The sequence below is a fragment of the Columba livia genome, chromosome 5 (genome assembly GCF_036013475.1).
Source record: "Columba livia isolate bColLiv1 breed racing homer chromosome 5, bColLiv1.pat.W.v2, whole genome shotgun sequence".
In the NCBI taxonomy this organism is placed as follows: domain Eukaryota; kingdom Metazoa; phylum Chordata; class Aves; order Columbiformes; family Columbidae; genus Columba; species Columba livia.
This window is the reverse complement of record NC_088606.1, coordinates 37386706-37411297: the sequence shown is the minus strand read 5'-3', so window position 1 is coordinate 37411297 and position 24592 is coordinate 37386706. Positions and strand designations below refer to the sequence as shown.

The 24592-nt window shown below is 49.1% G+C and overlaps 1 protein-coding gene and 2 long non-coding RNA genes across 3 annotated transcripts; 1 reads left to right on the top strand and 2 right to left on the bottom strand.

Annotated features, from left to right (window-relative positions):
* Nucleotides 1-2971: 2971 nt before the first annotated feature.
* On the bottom strand, nt 2972-4737 carry LOC135579579 (uncharacterized). Its single transcript, XR_010472978.1, has 2 exons — nt 3864-4737; nt 2972-3656 (listed from the first exon to the last, which is right to left on the bottom strand). It is a non-coding gene; the product is annotated as an uncharacterized LOC135579579 (long non-coding RNA).
* Nucleotides 4738-4935: 198 nt separating this feature from the next.
* On the top strand, nt 4936-10737 carry CCDC177 (coiled-coil domain containing 177). The gene is made up of 2 exons (XM_065064399.1): nt 4936-5133; nt 5863-10737. Exon 2 carries the CDS (start codon nt 5871-5873, stop codon nt 7782-7784), a length of 1914 nt encoding a protein of 637 aa, XP_064920471.1. The 5' UTR covers nt 4936-5133; nt 5863-5870; the 3' UTR covers nt 7785-10737.
* Nucleotides 10738-12031: 1294 nt separating this feature from the next.
* LOC135579581 (uncharacterized) lies at nt 12032-24050 on the bottom strand. The gene is made up of 3 exons (XR_010472980.1): nt 22959-24050; nt 20142-20284; nt 12032-12464 (listed from the first exon to the last, which is right to left on the bottom strand). It is a non-coding gene; the product is annotated as an uncharacterized LOC135579581 (long non-coding RNA).
* Nucleotides 24051-24592: the final 542 nt, after the last annotated feature.

Genomic DNA, 24592 nt, shown 5'->3' with positions numbered 1-24592 from the left:
CACAGCTTGGAAACTGAAGCAGCGTGCAAGACTGATCATTTGCTTAAAACCAACAGTTTTCAAGTAAATTAATGGAACATAATTGCTTTTCAGCTTCAGCTTTAAAATGTAACTAGAGTTAGCATGTAATCTTCTTGTTGAGATGACACTTGATTATTAGAGACTATTCTGGGTCAGCACACTATTTATATGTGGATAGTAGCTCACGGAAATGTAGTCTGTAGTCCTGCACAGATCACTCCAATGGTGTACTCTGACCTCACATATAACAAAGACTCCTTCACACTAATTTCCAAGTGATTCATGTATTTGTTTACTTCATCTTAAGTTTGCTCTGTGACCCTGGGGCCATATCTATCCTCCGTGATTCACCATGTGCAAGGGTTCCCTAGTTCCCTCATGACCCATGAGCTCTCCATACAAAGCCAAGCCTGACAGGAGAACTGAGTGTATGTGGTTCAACAGCAACATCTTGGATTCAGCTTGGGCCAAAATATGCCAGTATTCTCATTTCTCGAAAAATAATCACTGACAACACAATATCCCCAAAAGCAAACAAAATCCACTCTTACTTCTATACTTGTTTCCATGGAAATATGCAGTGACAAGTATTTTTCCTTCATTTTCAGAATTTTCTCTGCCAAGCTAACATATATTTTCAGACAGCCCTGGTGACTGCACAGGTTTTACCCAAATACTTGCATGAAACCGAGTAAAGACCTCTTCACTATGACCCCAAGAAACCATCAGTGCAGCAACACTGCTGCCAGTCCTTAATACAGAGAGCGCCAGCTCATGGAATCATACAGTCATAGAATAGTTTGGGTTGGGAGGGACCTTCAAGGGTCATCTAGTCCAACACCCTGCAATAAGCAGGGACATCTTCAACTACATCAGGTTGCTCAGAGCCCCATCCAGCCTGGCCTGGGATGTCTCCAGGGATGGGGCATCAATTTCCTTTCAGTCGGGGACCAGTGAAACCTTTTCATTATCAAGGACCAAGTGATTTTGGTGAGACAACAAACAGCACGCAACACAGTGTCACCCAGCAGGATGAACACTAATAAAAACTCACCATCAGCATGGTTCACATGCTGGCCTTAGACTCCAGCTTCAGAATGAAGCATGCAGTATTTGTAGTGCAAGTCTGTCCCCAGTGGCTGCCAAACAATTCGCTTCTGGCAGTAGCCCTCTGCATTGTTCCTTGCCATATGTCCTCAGCTACAGCTACCTCCTCTTGTACAGTTTTTTATCCGCTTCTCTGCTCTGCACATCTGCCCCAGCCAGAAGCTTCATTTCCCTAGAGACTCACATGAAGTGGATGAAGCTCAGCCACAGATGACAACACTAAGCAGAGCCTCTAGGCTGTGAGAGGAGGGGACGGTGCCTTGGCTTTGAGCAGCTACTTTGAGCTGCCCTGGGTGCAGCAAGCTCACTGGAACAGCCTGGCAAGTGGCTGCAGAACAACACCTGCAACCCAGGGAAGGAGGGAGGCTTTGCCTGCATCTCCCAGGCAAGCACTTTGATCAGCAGAAGGGGGAAAGCAAATAGCCATCCTACAGAGGAAGGGACAGGCAGGCCATGCAGGGCTGTGGGCAGAGCAGAAGCAGGGAATGACAAAAGCAAAAAGCAAAGCATGGGAATGGATAAAAAGATCCAAGACTGAAATCTCCTGGAGGAGGACTTTAGCTTTTGTCAGGTTGTTACACTGATGTTGTGGTGTGCTGGGTTTCAGGCCTCGGCTACCAGGCAAGGCCAGTATGTAAAATCTCATGGGACTTCATGTCCAGCACTAGCTCAGAGAGGGCCGCCAAGTCACTCAGGTGGAAGACTGTAAACAGAGGATTATGGCATGTGACGAGGGGCTGTTTAGAGGGAGGGAACCAAGGGTATCAGGGGGTAAGGGATCAGTAAGACCTCAGCCTCTCATTAAAGTTTTAAACTAGTTCTTAAACCATCCAGCTGACAGAGGAAGGCTGTGCTGGAGAGGCTCTGGTGTATCTGGGAGGAGTGCAGAAGCTGCCTTTGGGCAGGGAAGGGATACGCTTGGGAATGCACTGGGTGCCCATGCTCCATTGGCAGCTACAAAGGGAAGGATCCCATGCCTGGGAGATACCAGCAATCTGTAGCTATGTCAGAGGGCTGCAGTCTCCTCTCCCCAAGGCTGTCACCTTCCTGCTATCCTCACAGTTCAATAAGGAGCAGGTATATTCTGGTACAAAACTAGGAGGAGTCTAAACAGGAGAGAGTAGGGTGAGAGCTAGAGTAGCTAAACAATAGCTAGGTCAGGGTCCTCCCAACAACAGTGTAAACACAGCTTGAGAGAGTACAAAATGCAAAGTAGATGGAGGTAGGATTCGGCCTGAAAAACAAAAGCTATTTAGCAAGGAGGAGATAATTCACCAACTAATGTTCCCCATGGCAGAGTTGGGGAAGTTTTGGAAAATCAAACTGTGAGTAAACCTTAGGAGAGCTAGCAAATTAGAGAATGGGACACAAGGAGATGCAAGCGAGGAGGAAGGCAACGCACTGGCACCAGGACCATGCACACAGCTACCCTGTGCCAGGCAGCACGGAGGCAAGTACTGGGCAGGAGCCCACTGCTCAGTTCAGGGCAGCAGCTGCTGGAAGAGCCTGACACACTGGGAGGAGATCAGAAGAAAGGTGATAGCTTTTTGTGCAACTACAGGGGATTGATTTGCAAAGACAATATGTTTTCCTTGGCTCTGAGGGGATATAGAAACAGTTTACAAACATTTGTAAGGCATAAACCCAAGCAGGAGAAAGAGCAAAGTAGTTGCTAGGGAAGATAAAACAAAGAGACAGAAAACTGAAGCTGAAAGTAATTAATAACATTTTACCAATGAGCTCTAGTAGGTTGTGAAATATGTCTCACAAGGAGAGCAGGGAAAAACCCAGGCACAAGCAGTTTTAAAGTTGGATGTGAAGAAAGAAATTAATACATGTGCAATGAAGAGCATACAGAAGAATTTATTGAAGTGACACAAATATTTCCACCCCCACAATCTGTAGTCCAAATTTTCCACTGCCCTGCTTCTCTTGCTATCATTAACAGCAATGCAAAGAAGGAAAATACTTATTAAAGAAGGAGTGTAACCTTATAGTACCGCTCTGCCTGAGTGTGTGGATTTCTAGACATTTCTAGCCAACAGAGAACCAGGTTTTATGTGTGTGGGAAAATAACTTATTAGCAGTGATCCTTTTGAGCTTCTCTAAAGATCTCCTCCTGCCCCATCCCAAATCTCCTGTAGTCTTGATGAGGTAGGGATATGACTCCATGTCCAGATAGTGTGTGTTAATGTCTTCTAAAGTCATATCCAGCTGCTTCTAAAATCTCCCAATAAATCCCCTTCCAATTGCATTTGGGAGAACACTGATGAGACTCCTAAAGATCCACAAGGAAGCCTGAAAGATCAAGCCCCAAATACAGCCCCACTGGAGGCTGAAACAGCAACCTGCCAAAAGCCCCAAGAAGCCCACACCTTACCTGGTATATACACTTACCGGCTTAGCATTTTCTACAAGGAGGGAACACAGCCACAGCTTGACAGCTACAGTGCTACAGCTAGTATTAATAGTTAGCCCCATGAGCCAGTGAGCCGGGCTCTTCAGACAGCAGAGAGCTGTTCTCTGGCCTGAGGATTTTTCACATAATTAATTACCGAGCTTTATAATCGTCCCCTGCAGACTATGATGATGAATGAATGACATCAGATTAGTCAATATGGTTTATTGGTGGAGTTTGCCCAGTTGCTGCAGATGTATCATTACTGTTTGCATTCATCAGCAGAGATGAGCACGATTCAAAGTCTTTGCCTGTACAATTTGAAATCACAACCAACCTGCAGCTCTTCAGCTTTCTCCCAAGGACTCCCTAAGCCTTTCTTGGATCCTTCTTTTGCTCTGTATCCTTGTCCTAGGCCATCCTGGAAGTCCTTTGGTGAGTGCCAGGTCCTTCCTCATTAAAGCAAAACAGATTAAGGCAGTGCCTGTAGAGGTTAAATGAGAAATTGCTGAAAAGCACTGCACTTGTAACACAGTCTGCCTTACAAAATCAGAGTTGCTCCACTATGTGGCACAGACGCTCTGCAGCTCCACAGCCAGCAACAATCCCCTTTTTGCTGAACAATATTTTTAGAGCAGGGCATTCCTCAACCCCACAGAGGCTGTTGAGCCCAGGATCCCTGTAGAGACGTGGGATCTATCAAAGTAACTGCAACCAGCATGTTCAAAGTGAGTGCCTGAAAAGGTGTATTGTATTGCCTATAATGTCACTCTAGTTCCCCCTTTGTCAGTCCTGACACATCCCTGCAGCAAGCAATAGCTTGCATTAGCGCTAAAAGGAATAGAGTTTCATGGCTGGAAACTGCCTTGAACTGAAATTTGAGAGCAGTGCCTTTTCCTTTCCAGCTCTGGAACGAATTCCCCCCGGTGGCCCAAGGCAGGCACCTTCATCTCCCTGTGGCTCAGTTTGCCATCTGTAAAACCGGGTTAGCATCCCCTCCTCCTTCTTACACCCCTTTTATCCTTGTTTATATTCACTGTAAATACGCATGGGTACGTGCATGAAGGCACAGTGCAAAATAGGGGGCACGACCCTGGAAATGCCGGTCGTATGGGGAAGGTCTGCAGGGAAGGATGCGTGCACGGAGAGGCAGGTGCACGGCAAGACGCCGGCATGGAGGGATGCGCACACGGATGGAGTTTGCCTGCAGGGAAGGACACACGCCTGGCGGGCTGGGCGTTGAGCCAGCCCCGACGCCGCTCCTGCCGCAGCAGCGCCCGGCCCGGCCCCTCGCGGTGGGGGAACGAGGGGCGGGACCCCCGCCCGGCAGCAGCGCTGCCCCCGGCCCGGCCCGGCCCCACCGCGGGGCTGCGGGGCGGGTTCCCCCCGCGCCCGCCTCCGCCCGCCCCCCGCGCGGGGCCTGCAGCGGGCAGCGCGGGGCGCCGCAGCCTGCGGGCGGCCGCCGTGCCCGCCACCGCCGCCGCCCCGGAGGTGGGGGCGTCGCGCGGGGCCCGGGGTGCCATGGAGGAGCCGCCGCCGCCGCCCGCCTGATCCCCGAGGCTGCCAGCACCGAGACAAAGCGCGGGGCTGCCCGCCGCGCCCGCCCGGTGAGTGCCGCGGGGGACTGGGGCGGGCGGGGGGCTCCGTCCTGCGTCGTGGGCAGCGGCCCGGGGGGGAGGTCCCGGTCCCGCACCCAGCCCTGCCTGACACCTCCGTCCACCGCTCAAACGTCCCCCGCCCCAAACACCCGCGCCCGCCGCTCTGCCAAGCCCGGAGCATCACAGGCATCCTCGTTCATAGCCCAACACCCCCACCCAAACTCCCGCACCCCTGGCCCAGGCAGACACTATGCACCCCCGGCACCCCATTCACAGACAAACACGCCTGCGCCCACAGCCCAGACATACTGCAGGGACTCTGAACGCACCCCACCGTCATCCCAAACACCTCCATCACCTCAAACGCCCCCACGCACATCCCCATGCACAACCCACGCACCTTAAAGACTCCCCCATCACCCTACCGTGCCTGAGCATACACTCCCAACACGCCCACTGGCCGTTCAAACATCCTCCCGCCCCAAAACCACCCCACCCCATCAGACACTGTGCCCCCCCAAACACCCCCCGCAACCTGCCCTGCTCCCTCTGCAGACGCGCCCCAGCTGCACGCCCCCAGCCCAGGCACCCCCACTGCAGACCCCCGCGGCCCCTCTCCAGCTCCTCCTGCACCCTCCTGCACGCCCTGCCCTTGCGCCTTCCCTGGGAGACAAAGGGGGTCCCTGCGCCCCGCTCGCCCGCCGCCCCGCTCACCCGCCGCCGCTCTCTCCCCTGCAGACCGAGCCATGGTGGAGCCGCCGGCTGAGCCTCCCCCGCAGCCCTGCCCGGCGGCGCCCGGGGGGGCAGCGGCGGGAGCAGCGGGGGGAGAGCCGGCCCGTCCCGGGGAGCAATCGCCGCTGCTGCACCTGGACCTGTACAACTTCGACTGCGCGGCGGCGGAGGGCAGCCGGTACGTGCTGACCAGCCCGCGGTCGCTGGAGGCCTGCGCCCGCTGCGCCGTGCGGCCGGTGGAGCTGCTGCCGCGGGCGCTGGGGGACCTGCTGCGGGAGGCTCCCGGGCGCTCCATGCGGGTGGCCGCCGGCCTCTACGAGGCCTACGAGCGGGAGCGGCGCCGCAAGCTGCAGCAGTGCCGGGAGGAGCGGGAGAGGATTATCCGGGAGGAGAAGAGGCGGATCCTGGCGCCCCTCGGCAGCCTGCCGCCTTCGCCCGCCGCCCGCGCCGCCCCCCGGGCCGCCGCTGCCACCGCCGGCGGGCCCCGACCCCACGGCGGGGGGAAGGCCGGGGCAGCGGGGGGCGCGAAGGCCAAGAGCCACTCGCTGGACTCACTGCAGAAGCGCCGTGAGGGCAGCTGGGGCAAGACCTCCTCCGAGTCGGGGGCCTCGTCCTCCTATAGCGGGGAGAGCCTGCGGGAGCGCGGGGGCAAGGGGGGCGGCCGGGGCCGGGGGGGAGCCGCCGCCAACGGAGCCCTGCTGGGGCGCAGCTTCAGCCTGGGCGACCTCAGCCACTCACCCCAGACCGCCCAGAGGGTGGAGAGGATCGTCAGGGAGGTGAAGAGGAGGAAGGGCCTCTCGGAGGTGCCCGAGAGAGACAAGAAGATCGCGGCGCTGATGATCGCCAAGCACCAGGAGGCCAGCCTCCTGCGGGAGCAGCGGCAGGCGGCCCACCTGCAGTGGGACAGCCAGCGGCGCCTGGCAGAGCAGCGCAAGGAGCAGGAGGAGAAGGAGAAGCAGAGGGCTCTCCTGCAGGGCCAGCGGATGTGGGAGAGCCAGGTGGAGAAGCGGCGGGGGAGGCTGAGCCAGGAGCAGGAGGAGGTCACCCTGCTGAAGCAGAGGCAGCGCCTGGTGTGTGAGGAGAGGTGGCGGGAGCAAGCAGAGAAGCAGGAGCGGCTGCGGAGGGAGAGGCTGGAGAGGGCTGTGCGGGAGGACAAGCAGAAGAAGCTCCATCAAGAGCACAACCTGAAGGCAAAGGAGGAGGGCAAGAAGGAGCACCGGGAGCGAGAGGAGCAGCTCTTGCAAGAGAAGCTGTCCATGGCTGCACAGAAGAGGCTGAAGAAGGAGGTGCAGTTGCAGAAGGAGAAGAAACTGCTCAACCAAGCAGAGAAGCTGAAGCATGAGGCCTTGCTCAAGGAACTGGCCAAGCAAGAAGCAGAAGAGAAGGAAATGCTGAAGGCCTCCCTGGAGATGAGTTTGACCAAGGCTCAGGAGAACTATGAGCAGCTAGTGGAGAAGAGAAACCAGGAGCTGAGGGAGAAGGCCAGGCGGGAGGATATGCAAATCCAGAGAGCCAAACTGGCAGCAGAGAAGAAGGAAAGAGAGCAGAAAGAGCACTTGGAGGCCCTGGCTAGAGAGACAGAGAGAAAGCTCCAGCATGCTGCCCAAGTGGCTGAAGAGGCTGTCCAAGAAAAAGCCCGCAAGGTGGTCTTGAGCCGTCTGGAGAAGGAGAAAGTACAGAAGATGAACAAGCAAAAGGTGGAACAGTATGAGGACTTACGGCGCAGGGAGATCCTCCTCTCTATAGAGAGGAAGCTGGAGAGAAGTGAGCAGATCTTCAAGGAGAAGAAGACTGTTTTAGAAAATGCCAGGTCTGTCGCTCGGGCATCCTTCCATGTCCGGGAAAAAGTACGGGAGGAGACGAACATGCGCACCTTTGACAAGATGGCCTTGGAAGCAGAACTGCATGCCCACCTGAATAAGAAATGAAAGGTCTTGTCATGGATGAGCAGGGGTACATCACCGGTTGTCCATGATAAGGCATCAGAAAGCTCCTTCATATTAACGTTTAAAAAACAACAGCAACCAACAACAACCCTAATTATTTTGAGGGAACAGGGTACCGCACAAAAACATGGCAGCTATTTCACATACTTTTTAAAATATGTTTTTGTTCCAGGCATGTTTTAAGAACTGACTTCAGTCATATTTATAGAGGGGAAGTGAGTTTTTGTGTCCTTCACCCCACAAGCACATGCATTTTCTCAGAGAGGGCTGCACAAGTAGTCTCCTTGAAGCCTGAATTACCGATTGATTGTCTACACTGGAGCTGACTACAGTTGCACTCTTTTCAGTTGGAAATGCAGACAGCAGAAAGTACTGACTACTAGAGCCTATTGTCTAAGAACCAAAACCAGCCCAGCTGATTCTGGCTTGAGTGACAGGCAGCTTCATTTAAGTTACTGAACTGCATTTTCAAAGCAGCTGCCCTCCCATGCCAAAGGTGAGGAGGGCTGGAGTACACAATCTTGGTTGCTTCTGGGTGCCCCTGCACCTGCTGCTGGTACCGAGGAAGAGAAAGCACAGATCAAGACTTTGTAACACCATGTAGGTAGACATTATGATCAGAGCTGGGCAGAAGCTGTTAGAAGTGCTTAACAACACAATTTCACTTTTGCTGTTTGCAACTGTTGCCCCTGCCAGGCATCCTCACCTTTCCTTCTCCTGTCAAAGTTTCTCTTACAAATATCTGTACAATTTATTCTTTCAGATAAGGTGGAGAAGGAGAGAAGTTTGTGGGCAATCCACAAACTGAGAGGCACCTGCACAACCTGCTTGTTCATTAGGATATAAAAATGAGTGAAATCTGGCCTTTGTGGCAAACTTGTCAATAATTTGTAAAAAGAAATCTGCAAACAGATTACACAGAGAAATTGCCACCCTTGAGAACTCTCAAAACTTGAGAAGACCCTCAGCAGCCTGATCTAACTTGGCCTGCCTTGAACGAGAGGTTGGACCAGGTGTCCTCCAGAGGTCCCTTCCAACGTAATGGTTCTATGAGCTGCATACAATGAGACCTTTACCCAGCTCTTATCATAGTCTACTAGGCAGGGCAGCATTTGTCTGTCCACTGGTGCTAACAGTTGTATTCTTATATAGGGCACAAGAAAGAGTAGATGCACAAAATAAGGTACATTACAGACTCTCTTAGACGAGGAGCACAGTTTTTTTTATAACTCTAACTCAATACCGGTTAGAGGGAACTGAGTCCTTCTGCCATTAATGCCCTGGAAATGTGAAAAGCCTACCTACCCCCTGCGCAGTATTCAAGAAAACAGTGTCTGCTCCAGGTTTCCATGTTTATGCTCTGCTGGGTTGCAGTTATGAGCACACATCCAAACAAGGTGCTCTCTGCTGGTTTTTTTCTGATGTTGTGCTGGGTTACTGTGGTGACAGCATCAGACCTGGCACATGGAGGAGAAGCAGCAAGAACAGCCAGGATCTTGTTTCCTTGTGGATGTCTCTGACATACAGCATAGAAGAAGAGAAAACCAGAAGGTTGGCATACAGCACAGACATGCAGTCCTGCATGCATAGATTGCTTACCAGAATTTCCCAGGAGGTGACAGCAGGTCAAAAACCTCTTAGAAGGCTTTAAGGAAGGTGTTAAATGAACAGCAGCAACAGTAGGCCATACACACCCTGGTACCCTGCAAGCCTGGAGACATTATACAAACAGTGTTGAAAATGAAGTAAGTGGGGATTTTCTTTGATTTTGATGGAACTTGCTCTTTGAATCATGGTACAATTGGTGCTTTTGAGGACAGGCAGCACAAAAGGAGGAATTAGGGCATCTGAGTGACGTTTGCTCCCTCAGTCATTGGTTCACTGTGTAATCCCAGGCAAGTCCCCAGGGGCTGAGCTTGCTCCTGTTGATATAAATGGAAGCAGAGTCAGGCTCTTGGGATTGCTGGGACTTGCAGGAAATAGTAACACTCGGAAAACCACTTCAAAGACTTCGGACAAGTGATGCTAACAAAGCACAAAGTACTATTTATTTATTTATTTGTTTGTTTGTTTGTTTATGTGGTTATTAAAGTAAAACATACCCGTTGGTGAAAAGCACTGATTAACACTGAAATCTAAAAATCTTGGTAGCTGTGGGAAAGACAGTGGTGTTACTGTTTCCAGCTCGGAGTCTGTCCCCTCATCCTCGTCCTCAAAACAGCAATCAGTCTGAAGAGTGAAACCAGTCCTGCTGTAACACCAGAGAATGTCCTTGATAAAAAAGTTGTCTTCACGTATTGTTTGTACTGCAGTGGTCCATGTGTGTGACCTTGTAGCTGCAAAGACCTAGAAAAGAGGTGTCCAGAGGCCCAAATCCAGCCTGCACAAAACTTCCCTTGCTCCCTGACAGCACTGGAATTGGTATAAAACCTGCGGTGACTCCAGCATAGCCAACATTTCATCTTGTTTTTAGCCAAGGGCTCTTGCTCCTCTTGTCATCGCATTGTGGTTGAAGTTCACTGTTTGGTCCATTTAGCAGATGGCACATGGGGAGAGCTGGAAAACAGCAGAAAGAAGGAAAAATGTGGTGGGTGAATGAGCAGACACAGGCTCTGACTGGAACAGCAGTTTTCACCTGGTGGTCTACTGCAATCTACGTGAAGCCTTGATCCAAACCTCCCTCTGACATGGCATTTCTAGTGTTGACTGAGAATGTTGTACAGTCCAGGAGATGTCTTGGCCACTGACTGTAATTATACCTGGGGTCCATCTCCTGCTGCTGACTGAGTTTGATACCTTGGGGCTACAGCCAAACTAATCAAAACACACCTACACGGTGGTAACTGGATTGGCGAACTACTGTTCCTGTATCATGCAGTGTGCAGCTCAAGTTCTGAATGTGCAATCTAAGAAAAAATATTTTTTCCAAAATACATTAATCTGTGTATGTATATTATTTTATTTCTGTTGTGGTTCTAGTCCGAAGTCTATGAAGGTCAATGGAATTTATAAGTTGTTTAAAATTGCAGCATGGAAAATTAAGTCAGCAAGTTGGGCAGAGACATGAGAGGTATTTCCTGGGTCTGCTTATGCTTCTGTTTATTTGAGAAGGAGTTTTACTCCTGGATTTCTGTGGGAACAGAAATGAAACCCTGGGACACATGTGAAAAATATGGCCCTTTTAGATGAGACTTATATGGTGGTTTTGATACTGAGCTGCAGGTCAAAGCAAGCTACATGTTGTCTCACAGCTCAGAAGTAGATCATGGCTTATTTAGAGCAGAGGAGCAGCTGCTGGCATTTGGTTAGGTCCTGCAGAAAAATAACTTAGGTTGGTCCTCTCCTGGGATTAGAAAACACGTTTTAGGCTATTGCTGTATTATAAGGTATAGTTGCTTCTAGGCCACGTGCATGCATGCTGTGGAATGACCACTAGACCTTGAAATACCTGTGCTTTAAAAGCAACAGCAATGAAAGAACAATTGCCAGGAAACTTCTGTGACCGATAACACATCTTCGATCCAGCAAGGATCAAATTCCCAGGTTTCAGTTGCTAAACACTTGGAATCTAGCTCCCCATTTCACATAGGATCCCATAGATCTAATGGGACAACCACTGGATCTAATGCCACTAAACATTCAAATCTAAAGCCAAACACTGACACATGGATGCACCTCTAAAAAGAACTGGGATTAATTTTCAGGTAAAACTCCTGTCATTACATATTAATGTTTTGCCTAGCGAGACAGCAGGATCAAGCACACAGTATTGGAAAAGTTTGCAACACTGACGGGTGCCCTGTGATTCTCACTTCAGTGAAACCAAGGCTGCAGAATGAGTTCATCTTCTATTAGATGTCAGAGAACTCACACATGGGGGAGAATCATTAAAGACGAGTTTATTTTCCCTGAGCTCTGGTTGAATCTTTCATACATTTTGAGTGTGGATTGTCTAGCTTTTAACAGCATCGGGGCTAAAGCTGGAGCCCTTCAGTGCCAGTGACAGTGCCAACAGTCTCCTGTGCATGCTGCCTCTTCTCACAAAATTCATCACTGAAACAATCTCTCTGTCAAGGTTGAATTTGGCAGACACATGCAAAAGCTGTTAGGAGGAGCAGCTGCACCACCACTTGTTAATATATTACAAGGTATTTTTTTAACCCAGTTTATCATAAATTCTTTCACTGCATTGATAAGAGAGATGTGAGGATTAGATTTCTCACCTTGGTTACCTACTGTGTTTCTTTCGTGATGTTTATGGAGCTCCAGGCTTGTTCTGTGCTAAAATTTCTCCTGATGTCAGGGGAATTCTGTTCACTAAACAAATGCTGAATATGCAGTGCACACAGGTCTGAGAGGGGACATATTTTCATGTGCATGTCTTTACTAAGCCAAACCTGGACAGGGAGATGTGGAAAACACAGAATTTGCAATGCAAAGTCCATCAACCACTGGTTTTTCCAGAAGCTCTACTAAAAACAGCCCCAGAGCCACCTCTGCTCATTGTCATCAGGGAAGTGACTTCTTCAAGGAAGTGACATTTTCCAGGACATGACCTCAGGGAGAGCCAGGCTGATTACGTCCTACCTGAGGGTGGCTTCTCATTGCCACCAGTTGTTACACAAAATAAGAGATTTGTTTTCAGCTGTGGATGTTCTTCCCCTGTCAAGATAAAAATGTAATAGTTAGAATGCCATTTTGCAAGGGTTTTTTTGTTTTGTTTGTGTTTTGGGGGGTGGGGGGTGGGTTGTGTGTGGTTTTAGTGTTTTTTTAATATTTTGTTTGTTTTTCTTCGTAAAGCAGATACACTTGGGGAGTATAAGAATGAGATACAAAACTAGTTAGGTGCAGCACACTGCAGGTGATGACTGTGTCTCCCCTTGCAGACAGTTTTGCTTTGCAGACCTGGGATTGTGCTGTTGTTTATTAGAGCAGCCACCACATCCAGGGAAACAGAAGTGCTCTCAGATTACATGGCTTCCCTTCAGAGCATACAAGTTAAAGCTCGTTTAATGCTTTGCTGAGTCAGAGTCCTAGGGAATTAAGTTAGTTAGGACTGGACTTAGCTGTCACAGTTGGAAAAGAAGGCTATCATAGGCAAAGATCAGGAAGACACTGGCTTATCACAGTCCCTCTGGAAATAAGCCCGTGACACTACTTTGCAGCACGGTACAGGCGTGTTCTAAGGGGAGGTGATGGGGCCCCTAATGCAACTTCTTGTGGGAGTGCAGCCCCACAAGCCATTGGCAAGCAAGTAGCACCCACTGTGAAGAGCCAGTACTGAGACATGGGGATAAAATCAAAATGCCCCTGCTTCTAGGTGGGAGGCAGCTCTGTCCTTCTTTTTGGTGAGATATTACTAGGTGGTATTTTGAAGGGAGAACACTGGGAAGAGGCAAAAAATGCAAAACTCTTCTGTACATGATAGCTGAAAACACATTCTCCATTTATGCAGAGCAACCACCGCTCTGGGGAAGGCCAGTGCTCAGAGCCTTCATAATGGGATGTGCCCCACATCCCGTATGCCTCTTATCGTGAGGGCATAAAAAATTCAGTTCTAGGTCTGATTTCTTTGTCTTTAGCCCATTCTTGAAACATTGCTCTTTGCTGTGAAACGCAAGCTTGTTATTGTAGCATTCTACTCTGAAAGGACCCAAATAATTCTTTGGCAAGTATGCATTCATCTCTTACATGCTTGCCATTCAGCAAGAAATCCCCCGCATTAAAAATCCACTCTGGCAGTAAGAAATATCCTGTATTACAAAACTAAACTGCCAGTGCTATTTTGTTCTTACGTGCTTTACACAGCTCCCCGCATCCAATCTCAGGACCTGGCTGTGAGTTAAACTAGTTATTGCCAGCAGCCTAAGTACGGGAAAACTGAAGCAGAAAGAACTGATGTGACATGCCCCGGGCCATGCTGGCACTCTTAGCTGGAGCTCTCACATCCTCCATGTTCCTCGAGCAGCCCTCTAATGAACCGCTCCTGGTTGCAAGGGAAGGACGTCCCTGTGCCCCTGCTGTGGCAGCTCCTGTGGCTCCTGCTCTGCAGCTGGTGTTTCATCGAAGAAGGTTTTAAGGTGCCAGCCACCACTTCTGGGCATTGCCCTCAAACCTTGAAGCACTGGAATGGAATGAAATTTATCTGTAGGCTTTTAAATGAGGGGACTGAAGGTGAGTGGCATAGACAAGGCTGCACTGGGAACTCGGGACAGAGGCAGGGTGGGAGAAATGTGCATTAGCAGAAATGAAAGAACAGGCATGAACTGAGATTCCTTATACCATCCTGCCTAGCTAGAATTGCTTACATCCGTATGTATGACAGCATACAATGACACTTACTTTCGGCACATTGAAGTTACAGGGCAGAGTTCATCCCGTTAGTTACCTACATAGAGCCAGCAGTTACTCCAGGAATTAGTACAGTCTAGATGTATTAACCTTTTTATTATTCATTTCAGTCATAGTGGCTTGGGATAGGTTATGCTTCCAACAGCTTGGTGGAAATTCCCCCTGCTTGCACTGTACCCAGGCAATGGGTTGGGAAGATCACACATCAGTTGTTATTTTTAGGCTGGGTGACAAGTTTGTCAATACCCCATGCTGCACATTGTGTTCCTGGGTGTTTGCAAAGTAATATCTGCTTAAACAGCTCAGCACAGCTGAAGGGAAGAGCAGCTGGCACAGAGGCACCTTGTCAGACAGCAAGCTAAACAGTAGGGAGTAAGAGATTTGGCTCTGTCGGATGCTAGTAGTAATGTTTTGGTTTGTAAGAGAGTGATGGGATAATTTATTTTTTAATCACTTCCAAAGTAAGCAGTGCTATTATTGACAATTATTTAATCATTTATGAGAGATGGGAAAATAAATGAGGAAGGGAACTCAAAACATAATGTGTAGGTAAAGCAGAAAGATGTTTTCCCTTCCCTCTTGAAAAAAGCCCTGAGCATTATGCCAGCAGTTGGGAGTTCTGTTAAGTGCCAAGTTGCACTCATTTTGTTAGACCCTAGGAGAGAACCCATTGTCTTCACAAGCATTGCTACCTGTGCACCTGTCTCCTGCCCACACTACATATTTACCTCTCAGTAACAGCTACTTCCTCAGACATGGAGAAAAAAAGTGAGATCAAAGAAACATGAAGTGAGATCCATGAACAGAAAAGCAGTATTTTCACTGGGGAGGGACTGCTACACAGCCTTCCTGGGTGGACTCAGCCCACGTGTGACATGAAACCCAATGGAGAAGTGACACTTCGCTCTCATGGGGCGATTTCTGCAGCCCTCATCCAGACACTAAAAGCCTCTGCACCTTTTTCTGCTCCCACCAGCTTGAAGTCGTCCTTATTTCCTAGTTCACACCTGCAGCTTGGTACCTGGGGAGCCAGCCACAAGGTGCAGCCAAGTCTCCACTTGCTTGTAGAGGCTTCAAGCCAACTAACACGGTCTGTTCTTCCTTAAACGGAGGCATGCCTGTGCATGGGCAACTGCAGGAACTGTTTGAAGCTGAGCTTTGGGCAGTGTAGATTGAAAACCTACAGAAGGACTAAGGTATTGTGGCATAGCAAAGGGATGCTACTGTCTGACTTAAATAGCAGCACGACTGCTAATTTGCTTCCCTTGCATTGCTTTCCCAGACTGTGTAACATGAATGGGATGAGCGCTAGCAGTACTAGAAGAATCAGGTGTTTGCCCTCCATGGTTAGACCAGTGCTTGGCATGGGAAGTGGTGCCCCTTCTTGCATGAGAGAGAAGCTTTCCTTTCTGCAGTCATCATTGCCTGTGCTTTGGGGTGGCGTTGCAGTCTGTCTGAGATCCAGACACCACTGCAATGACTGACAGTGAGGTGTGGATATAACCAAGTCAGTGTTAAACAGGCTAGCTCAGTCACCCCTAGCGGTTTAGCAGTGCAGAGCCTAGGATGGCCTAACTGGTCCAGTATTCTCCAGCTTCTCTTTATGGGCTTTTCAACCCATCCTGAGCTCTACCAGGAAATTCATAATTAGCTTATATAGGCATGCATGACTTGTCATGATGGGAATTTTAGACATATCATAGCAGCTCTCAGTTGTGATATTGCTTTTTCTGCTAGAAGTTTCACCTGCTGCTGTACCAGGGAGGATTGTTAGAAAACCAGAGCTGACCTGCTTGCTCTCAGAAAATGCCAGGCGGGTGGGCAGGCCGAGAGATGCTTTAGGGCTTTATGCAACACTGGATAGAGCACCTGACATGTTAGGTTTGCTGTGGATACACTCCATATCACTTTGTAGGGTAGCTGTCACTCCGACTCACATTTCTTGGGTACTACGAGTCCTAATATTTTCCAGGCAGAAGGCACTCTGTCTTGTAACAGTTGTTTTCTCTGATTCCTACAGCATTTCTAAGAACTTGCACGTATTTCTTTGCAGTCAGGTATTTTTGCATTTTCTGCATTTTATTTATGGTTTGATCAAAAAACTGTGGAAGTAGAAAATGATGGCAGTGATGTTCGCACCCAGGGCTACTGTCCTCTCCAAGTGTCTCTGAACAGACCACACCGTCCTACTCTATATAATTCTCGTAGCTCCTGTAGTCTCTGGGAACCTGCAGATCTCTCCCTGCAAAGACACTGTGCTATAACACAGATGCCACGTGATTCAGTCACAGCCTATGAGTCCCCAAATGCACAGAAAATTTACTGTAATGCAGCTACCAGGGGAATCTCTGCAGAGTCTCCTGGAATCTGCAGGGGACCTGTCCTTCCATCCTGATGCTAGCACTTTGTAAACTCACATACTGCGTGGCACCAGCTGACCTAGCAACGCTGCCTGGATCCTCTCCATGACAACACACCGCAATGTTCTCAGGTACAGGAAGGCATCCTGCAAGCAGGCAACGCTGGCTGGGGAGTCAGTGTATCAGATGTATAGGGTATAATGCTAGCAATGTCTTTTGTCTGGAAGAAGCTGAAGGCACAAATTCAAAGGGATAAAATGTCTTCCCAGAGGAAAGGAAAGAATAGGTACATGTGAGAGAGAAGAAAGAAATGGCAAAATGGGAGATTTAAATAGCCTTCAAATCGTAGGTGATGCAGTTTCTAGGTCTTGTGCAACAGAAATGTGCATGGCAAACAGCTCCTTTCACACAACATTTCAGATGCCCTCAAGGGACGAAGAAAGGTGGAAGGTACTTAGGACCACAGGTAAGAAAGAAGAGGTGTTTTCCAACAAGGTTTGGGAGTGGCTGGAAAGCTGAGTGAGTGGAGAAATGTATAAAGCTGTTCCAGACATCTCCAGTGATGATGGCTCTCTTACCACTACAGCAAAGAAATAAGTCCTGAATGAGTGGTGAGAGTAAGGAGGAGAAAGAGAAACAAGCTCCATGGAGCTGGCTGGGATAAGTGCATGGAGGAGTTAAACAAGTGGACAATTTAACAAAAATAGGACCAGGATCCCAGATGAGAGTCATGATGAATTTTGCATTTTTTGAGGTCTCCTTCCTGTCAAAGACTCCTCCCATAACACTAGCAGGGACATGTGTTCTGAAGCACCCCAGCCCAGTGCCTTCCCCCACCCCATGCTTGCGTGGGTGCTGCTCCGGTGGGGCTGCCAGGCAGCACCCTGTGACAGTAGAGCAGGAGGGAGCCTGAGCTAACCTGCCATTCTTTGGGCTCTCAGGCGGCAGCCAAGGGTGCACAGGAGGCTCCTGTTAAGCAAAGGGTGATGAGGAACATTTCTCTTAGTGTCTGAATGTGAGCTGGCACTAAAAGGATTTTACGGTGGGTCCGTGCTAGGATCAGGAGAGTGAGCTGCAGGAGAGGTATCTAGCTCAAGAGCAGAGGATGAGGAAGCACATTTCTGTTGAAGCTTGTTTTAATTCTATTTTTTCTATTTTTTTTTCTTTCCTTACATACCAAATCTAACATCAAACTGACATGGCCTGGTAGAGACCCATGACATGCACATAGCACAGTTCTCATTAGGAGATTGTGGGGCTGGCTGGCAGTTTCACACAAAGGCCAGATCCATGAACGGCTTTATCAGCAAGCAGCCCTTTCGATTCAGTCACCAGACCACAGGGCTGCGTTTATGCCTAATAAGGTCAATTGCCCAAAGGCAAGCACATGGTGACAACTAGCACATTCCTGTGTCCAAACAGAGGTGACAACACACCCAAACGCAACCTGAGGCTGGGGCTGTTTCCAAGGAAGGCAAGGACCTTCTGGAAGGGAAAAGACAGATTGAAGGCACATCATAATCCTCAACTATGTGGTGATGGTATGGGAAGAGAGGCTTGCTCAAAAAACAATGGGTCACCCTCAAGAAAGATAGTGCCTCACCACTGACAGGCTGAATGTTGGCTCACGTCCCCTCTGACAGGGGCAAGAAGCAGACTCTCAGCAGGAAGGGGGACAGACGGCTGGCTGGGAGGATGAAACCTCCTAGGTCAGACCTTGTCGGTCAAACCTCTGACTCTGATTTCACTTGCAGGCAGGACCCTAAATATCACCAGGGAACTGTACTTCAACCCTTGATGACTTGTATAACCCTGAAACCTTGTCGTGCTTCCACATTGTGAAGCATTTGCTGCACTTGCTTGGGCATCAAGGCAGGCTTGTGGGGCTCTCCAGCATGCCAGCCATGTGCTTCACAGCCACATCCCACACACAACTTTGAAGCAGCAGAAAAGGCTGTATCTCATCCTTCCCTGGCTCGAGTCAGCAAGGGTTACTTGGTTATTCAGGAATCCCTTCCCCCATTGACACAGCAGAGGAAAAATAATTATAAACCTTCTTTTTATATGCCAGCTAGCAGACAGGATCAATACACACAGAGACTCCCTGATTTCTGACATGCCTAAGCCCTCAGATGGCTGCGGGTTTTTGCACCATATGGCTCTATCACTTGATAAAATAGTGCCCTAGATAGGCTGGTTGTTCCTAGCCTGCCAACAAATTAACTTAGGAGGATGGGCATATACAGTCACAGTTTCTGTGCTGTTGCCACTGTTTCTGAGGTCTCCAGACCTATTGCAAGCCTCTGTATTTTTGCAGCCCTTTCTGCATCCCCCCCTCTTCCTGGGACCAGTTACCAAAGGGATTAAACATGGTGTGTTATCTACTGCAGTGGCTTAATCACTAAGCAAAGCGCTCATCCCCTGACCACAAGGTCAAGGAATTATCTTCCTGACAGATAACACAGCCAGGACTTGGAACAAAATGAGGAGCTTAACTGTCACTGCAAGCCCACAGGCCACTGCTTTATTACTGTTTCTGGGAGAGTAATGCCACCAAGATGCTATGAAAGTGCAGTGTGACTTTTCCCACCTGCCCTGAGGTGCCTCTTGGTGGCAGGGGAAGACAAACACAGGAGAAATGGTATTCAGCTTTGTGCAGACATATCTCCCTCCCATAAACACCCCCTATGCCAAACCTGTCCCTCTGAGAGCAAAAGGTTTTGATGGTTGGATATATTTGGCACCATGTACTAAAGAGAGAACATTAACACAGGAAGAGCTTTTAAGTGACTGTGAAGAATTAACCAAGCACTAAGTCTGGGCCAGAAAAGAAGTGACCTTGGATGAAACACATATGTCTTGGAACAGGGTTTCAGAGGGTGCTGTGCATTATTTTCAGCAGAAGGTGAGGGTCTCATTCCCACATAAGCTGTCCCATTGGGGCAGAGCTGCGGGGCCTGCCAGCCCCACAGCTCACTCTGTACAGGGGCAGCCCTCTGAGCTGCAAGAGAGCGACTTAAGGCATTGGTTAAAAAACTCTTCTTTCAAGATTAAAATATAAGGAGTCCAGGTCTGCTGCCACTATAAAAGAGCAAGGAGAACTCCTGGCACAGAGAGCTGTGAAACCAGGTTCTTATTAGGACTAGCACAGGGCATCAGCTCCGGCAGTTTTGCTGTTAGCACCTTGGGACCTTCTGTGCACATCCAGGCAGGATGAGCCACTGTCCCCTGCCTGGTGGCTGCCCAAGATCATGGATGAGGACGCTATAAAATGAGATTACAGAAAAAGGCTGAGAAGATGAGGCTCTCTACTGAAAGCTGGGTGATACAAATAGCTCACAATTCCTCAGGTGACTCCTTCAAGATCACATATATGAGAGTAACTGCACAGGAGGAACCCTCAACTCTCCACTTCAGTCAAGAGGCCAGGTTCCTAAGACTCTGGCTGAAATTACAAATGCACTAAAGCTTCCTTGTTGTGCCTTTCAAAAGCAGCTAAGGAATCAGAGGACATTTTCCCGCCTCCTTGGTACATCTTGCCTTTTGCAGTCCAGCTGCTCCCTAAAGACCATGGTTGTTATCATTTGTCTGTGAAATACCCAAACCCTGCCAAGTCCCTGTGCCTTACCTGTGAACAGCATGGATCACCCTGCAGCCAGAGGCCCCACTCTCCTCCGTCCTCCCACTGGCATGGGGTGTGAGAGAAGCAGCTCCCACCTTGAGGCACAAGATCAGCCCAGACCCTGCTTGGCAAATTCCACTGTTCTTCAGCTATGAATTAAAAAAAAAAAAAAAAAAAAAAAAAAAAAAAAGAAGTTTATATTACTTTCAGCTCTGAAACATAAAGGGTCAGATCATCTTTGATATCTCTGTGTCTCTGTTAAGCTTGGTGGACAGAGGTCACAACTGGGGGGAGGTGGGAGAGACAGAGTAACTGCCAACACTTCATTTCATAGGAAAGCAAGCCAGATGGGCAGTGGGTAGCTGAAGCTTTTTGAGCTGAATGTGTTGCATCCAAGGAGCACATGTTCCCCAAAGAAGGGCTTGCTGAGGTCACGTGTGTGCCAGGGGTGGTTTGAGTTGGATATTAGGAAAAGGTTCTTCACCCAGAGGGTGGTAGAGCACTGGAACAGGCTCCCCAGGGAGGTGTCATGGCCCCATGCCTGATAGTGTTCAAGAACAGACTGGACAACACCTTCAGACACATGGTGTGAATTGTGGGGTTGTCATATGCAGGGACAGGAGCTGGACTCAATGATCCTTGTGGGTCCCTTCAAACTCAGGACATTCTATGATTCTATTAATCGTCCTGCCCTTTCCACACACTCACCTCTGACAGCTCCAGTCCAACAGCTAGGGCACAGCAGAGACACAGAGATATTTAAGCAAACTATAGGCAGGACTGGCAGGCAGAATAGATAACCTGCCTGCCCCGCAAGGCACCTGGATGAGCTAGCTGCACATAAAGGCTGCTGTTCCCAAACACCTCCTGGAGGGTCCATGCTGGGGCATGCTCAGGTGTGTGTCAGTCCAGGCAGCATTAATGCAGGTGGGGAAATCGCCAGTAAGTTCCAGCGACAATGTGCTGCAGATCTCATTCCCAAACCGTTCTCACCGTAGATTAGAGCAACACTAAAATTCACCCAGTGATAAGCAGGTAAAACATACTTGTCTGTGAGAGACAGAAGAGATTAGAGACTGTAGTGGTCTTTCCTAACCTTAAGCTTTTCAGTAAATCTCTGAAGATTAAGGAGAGACGAGATGCCATGAAATAAAATCTGATTTGTCTTGGGCACAGCTGTCTACCCAAAGATGAATACTCACATTCCGCTTCTGCATAATTCACGTTTCTTCACACACAGCCTCTAGAAAGTGAGCTGAAGTAATGACCTCACTACCAGAATTAGCATCCATAACACGTCAGGCTGTGATGTCTGGGCTGTAGGGATGGCAAATACTGACCCATTTCTCCTTAGAAAAGGGACAGGATTCATTTTGTATTACCTTGGGAACTCACACCCTACCATGGCAAACATCACCTGGGCAGACAGAGAAAAAGCAGAATATAATACTGTCTGTCCTCCTGTCTCCTGACCTTATACAGCACATCCTCCTTCCTCCATAATTGATGTCTCCTGCTCCAGTAGCAGCTACAGCCTCTGCTTCTCTGGCTATCCTGTTACAGCTGTAATAAGTGCAAGCCAATTATTCTGCAAAATAATTAAAATTTATTCAGTGCCTTAAATCAGGAAGTATTTATAACACCACCTCTTCAGTTACAAGGCACATCATGTTTCACCTGAAAGTAAAACCTTCCAGTCTGCTCTCTGCCCATGAGGATAGAATATCAGAGGAAAAATTAGAAATTATTTTCAGGAAAAAAAAAAAACAACCCTCATTATGAAGTATTTATCTTATACACATTTGAGATATACATTTAACACACATTATCCTCTCACATATGTATGCATGTGCACAGATGTATGTCTGCGTGTGTGAACACGTGGCTGGGGAGAGATGAGTTGGATTCAGTGCTAGTTAGCAGCTTTCAATGGACATATGTTGTCAGCCAACTCCCCAGAGCAAAAGTTCAGACTAGTTCGGCAGCGGCACCAGTTCCCAGCCTGCCCCATGAAACACATTGGGCACAGAGCTCAAAAGGGTCTGCGCTGCTGGGTGTGCAATGAGGGGGTGCCAGGCACCTCCCTGCACACCTCTGCACCCACGGGGATTGGCCCACGACCACCTGTGGGGTGAGATGTGATGGGAAGGAAAGTGCCTGGTTAACAGCCCGGGGTGTTCACTGCCCATCTCTGCGCATTTTCTGTATGAAATGCTCAAGTCTGTAAGAGTTTTGAAGTAGGATGCGTAATATTTTCTAGACAGAAAGCCAGCATTATGAAAAAGGCATGAGCAGCTACGATGGTCTGCAGGCCACATCTCACCTCGTTTGCACTCTCCGAGGGAAGCGGATGCCTGGCTCCACCGCAGTGAGGCCAGCTCCCTCTTCCTTGGCCAGCTCCTGCCCCACATGCCAGGGTGACACCAGTTCCCATCTTGTGGAGGAAGCCACAATTAGCCAGTGAAGAGCAAACAGAAAGCTGATGGAGAGGGCTGGAGGGGAAGGTGGGAAGAAGCTGGCTTGCCCTTCGTGTTTGGGGCTGCGGAGATTGGAGGACCAGGAAGAGAAAGGAAGAAGACATTCCTCATGTAAAGCAATTTGTTTGCTGACTTTGTGACCCTTTTCTAGTACAGATAGGACCAAACCTCCTGGTACAGGGAATGCACCAGAACTGAGGCCTAGAGACATCTTATCAGGGAGCTTTATTCCTTTGCAGGGCACTATCCATGACAGCTATTACACAGAATCACAGAATGTTAGGGATTGGAAGGGACTTCAAAAGTTCATCTAGTCCAATCCCCCTGCTGGAGCAGGAACACTTACATGAGGCTACACAGGAATGTGTCCAGGCAAGGTCTCCTCTTCCTTTACAATTAGCCTGGAAAACAGCTGTTCTCCCTTCTCCATCTCTTCTGTCCAGGTCTGGGAACGAAGCAGAGCCCATGTACAACTCTTCTGACAGCCAACTGCTGGGTCCTGCCTGCACTGTGCTGAGAAGCCAAACAGAGTACTTGTGACAGAGCACCATGGGGACAGGGAGATGCTCTTGTCCCTTTAGGAAGTGGATGGGATGGCTCTCACACTTGCTGTCAATGGTCTTTCCCGAGGCTGGCTCATTAGCTCTCCTCCTTCCAGCTGCTGTTGCTGAATGAAAGCCTGGTGGCAGAAGTCTGCCCTGGCATGTGGGGAGGCTGGAATGCAGGAGCAGCTCAAGCAGTGGGCACAGGGCTCTCTGCTCCTGTGTGCCAGCCCAGACCTGCAAGCTGAGCTCGTGTCTACTTGTAAGGGCAAGCCAGTGGCTCCCGTGACATTGAGTCCCTGTGAGTTTAGCTGGGAGGGGTGTCACACTTGTCCTTTGCTGCATACAGGTCTGGGGGTGGTTCCTGAAGCCACAACCACCACTACAGCTTTGAAATGAAGCTATTACTCAGCAGCAGCCCATCACAGGTGGAGACATTTTCTGTGTAATGAGCAGCCACCAAACCTAACCCCTTCCCCACAACAGGAGCCAGCTACAAGCTAAAATGAGAACATGGGCTCAGTGGACACTTTCTCTTCCAGCTCCTTCAGCATCAGCAAAAGGAAGGGGTTATGACATCTCCCTCTCCAAACAAACTCCTTTTTCCTTTACTGCAGGCTGGCTTCAAACTCTGAATACAGTGTGTCCTGCTACTCCTTCCCATCCAAGCTTAGCACATGTGATAAGTACACTTACCCATCCAAGATACCTCTGAATGGCTGGGAATTTTCTGTCCTCATTTTGGAGCCCTCATTCACCCTCCATAAGGAAGAAAGCCAGATTTGCCTGCACAGGAAGCCTACATTGTTTCTTTTAATCTGAAACAAATTCCACATTAATCCATTCCTACTCTGTATTTGGGATTGAGGAGAAAACTCAAGAAATTTAGGAGCAGAAGCAGAAAGAGAGAGTGTCTGACTTCACTGCTATTCCCTGCACCCCATTATGGGTCAGAGCATCTGTTTGAAGTACTGCAGACTTATCAGAGAGGGATCTAGAGGGCTGCTGGCTCCAGGCTAGAGGACTTACTGAACATCCAAGTCCATTGAGAGTTGCAGGGATATCCAGCCTCTGCCAGGCAACACTCAAATACCCAAAACTTTTCCAGCACGAAAAGACTGACTTCTGCCCCTCGAGCAGCCACTGCATACACACAGCTACCTGCAAAGGAGAACAACCATAAGTCACATCCCTGTCTCACCGCATTTTGCTCAGCAGCAGTAGGCTGTGGAGAAGAAAAGAGGGCCTTAGCTGTAGATCCCTTTGTTCTCTGAGCACCTCCTACTTTTCAATCTCATTCCTGGTGAAGCCTCCTTACCTCCTTCTGGCCTGCAGCAAGCATGAGTGTTGTGCCTCTGGCAGAATCGGGAATGGAAAGGAGAAATGAAAGCAGCAGCTATTTCCCAAGCGAGTTGCAATCCCTTCTTTCTGGCAATCT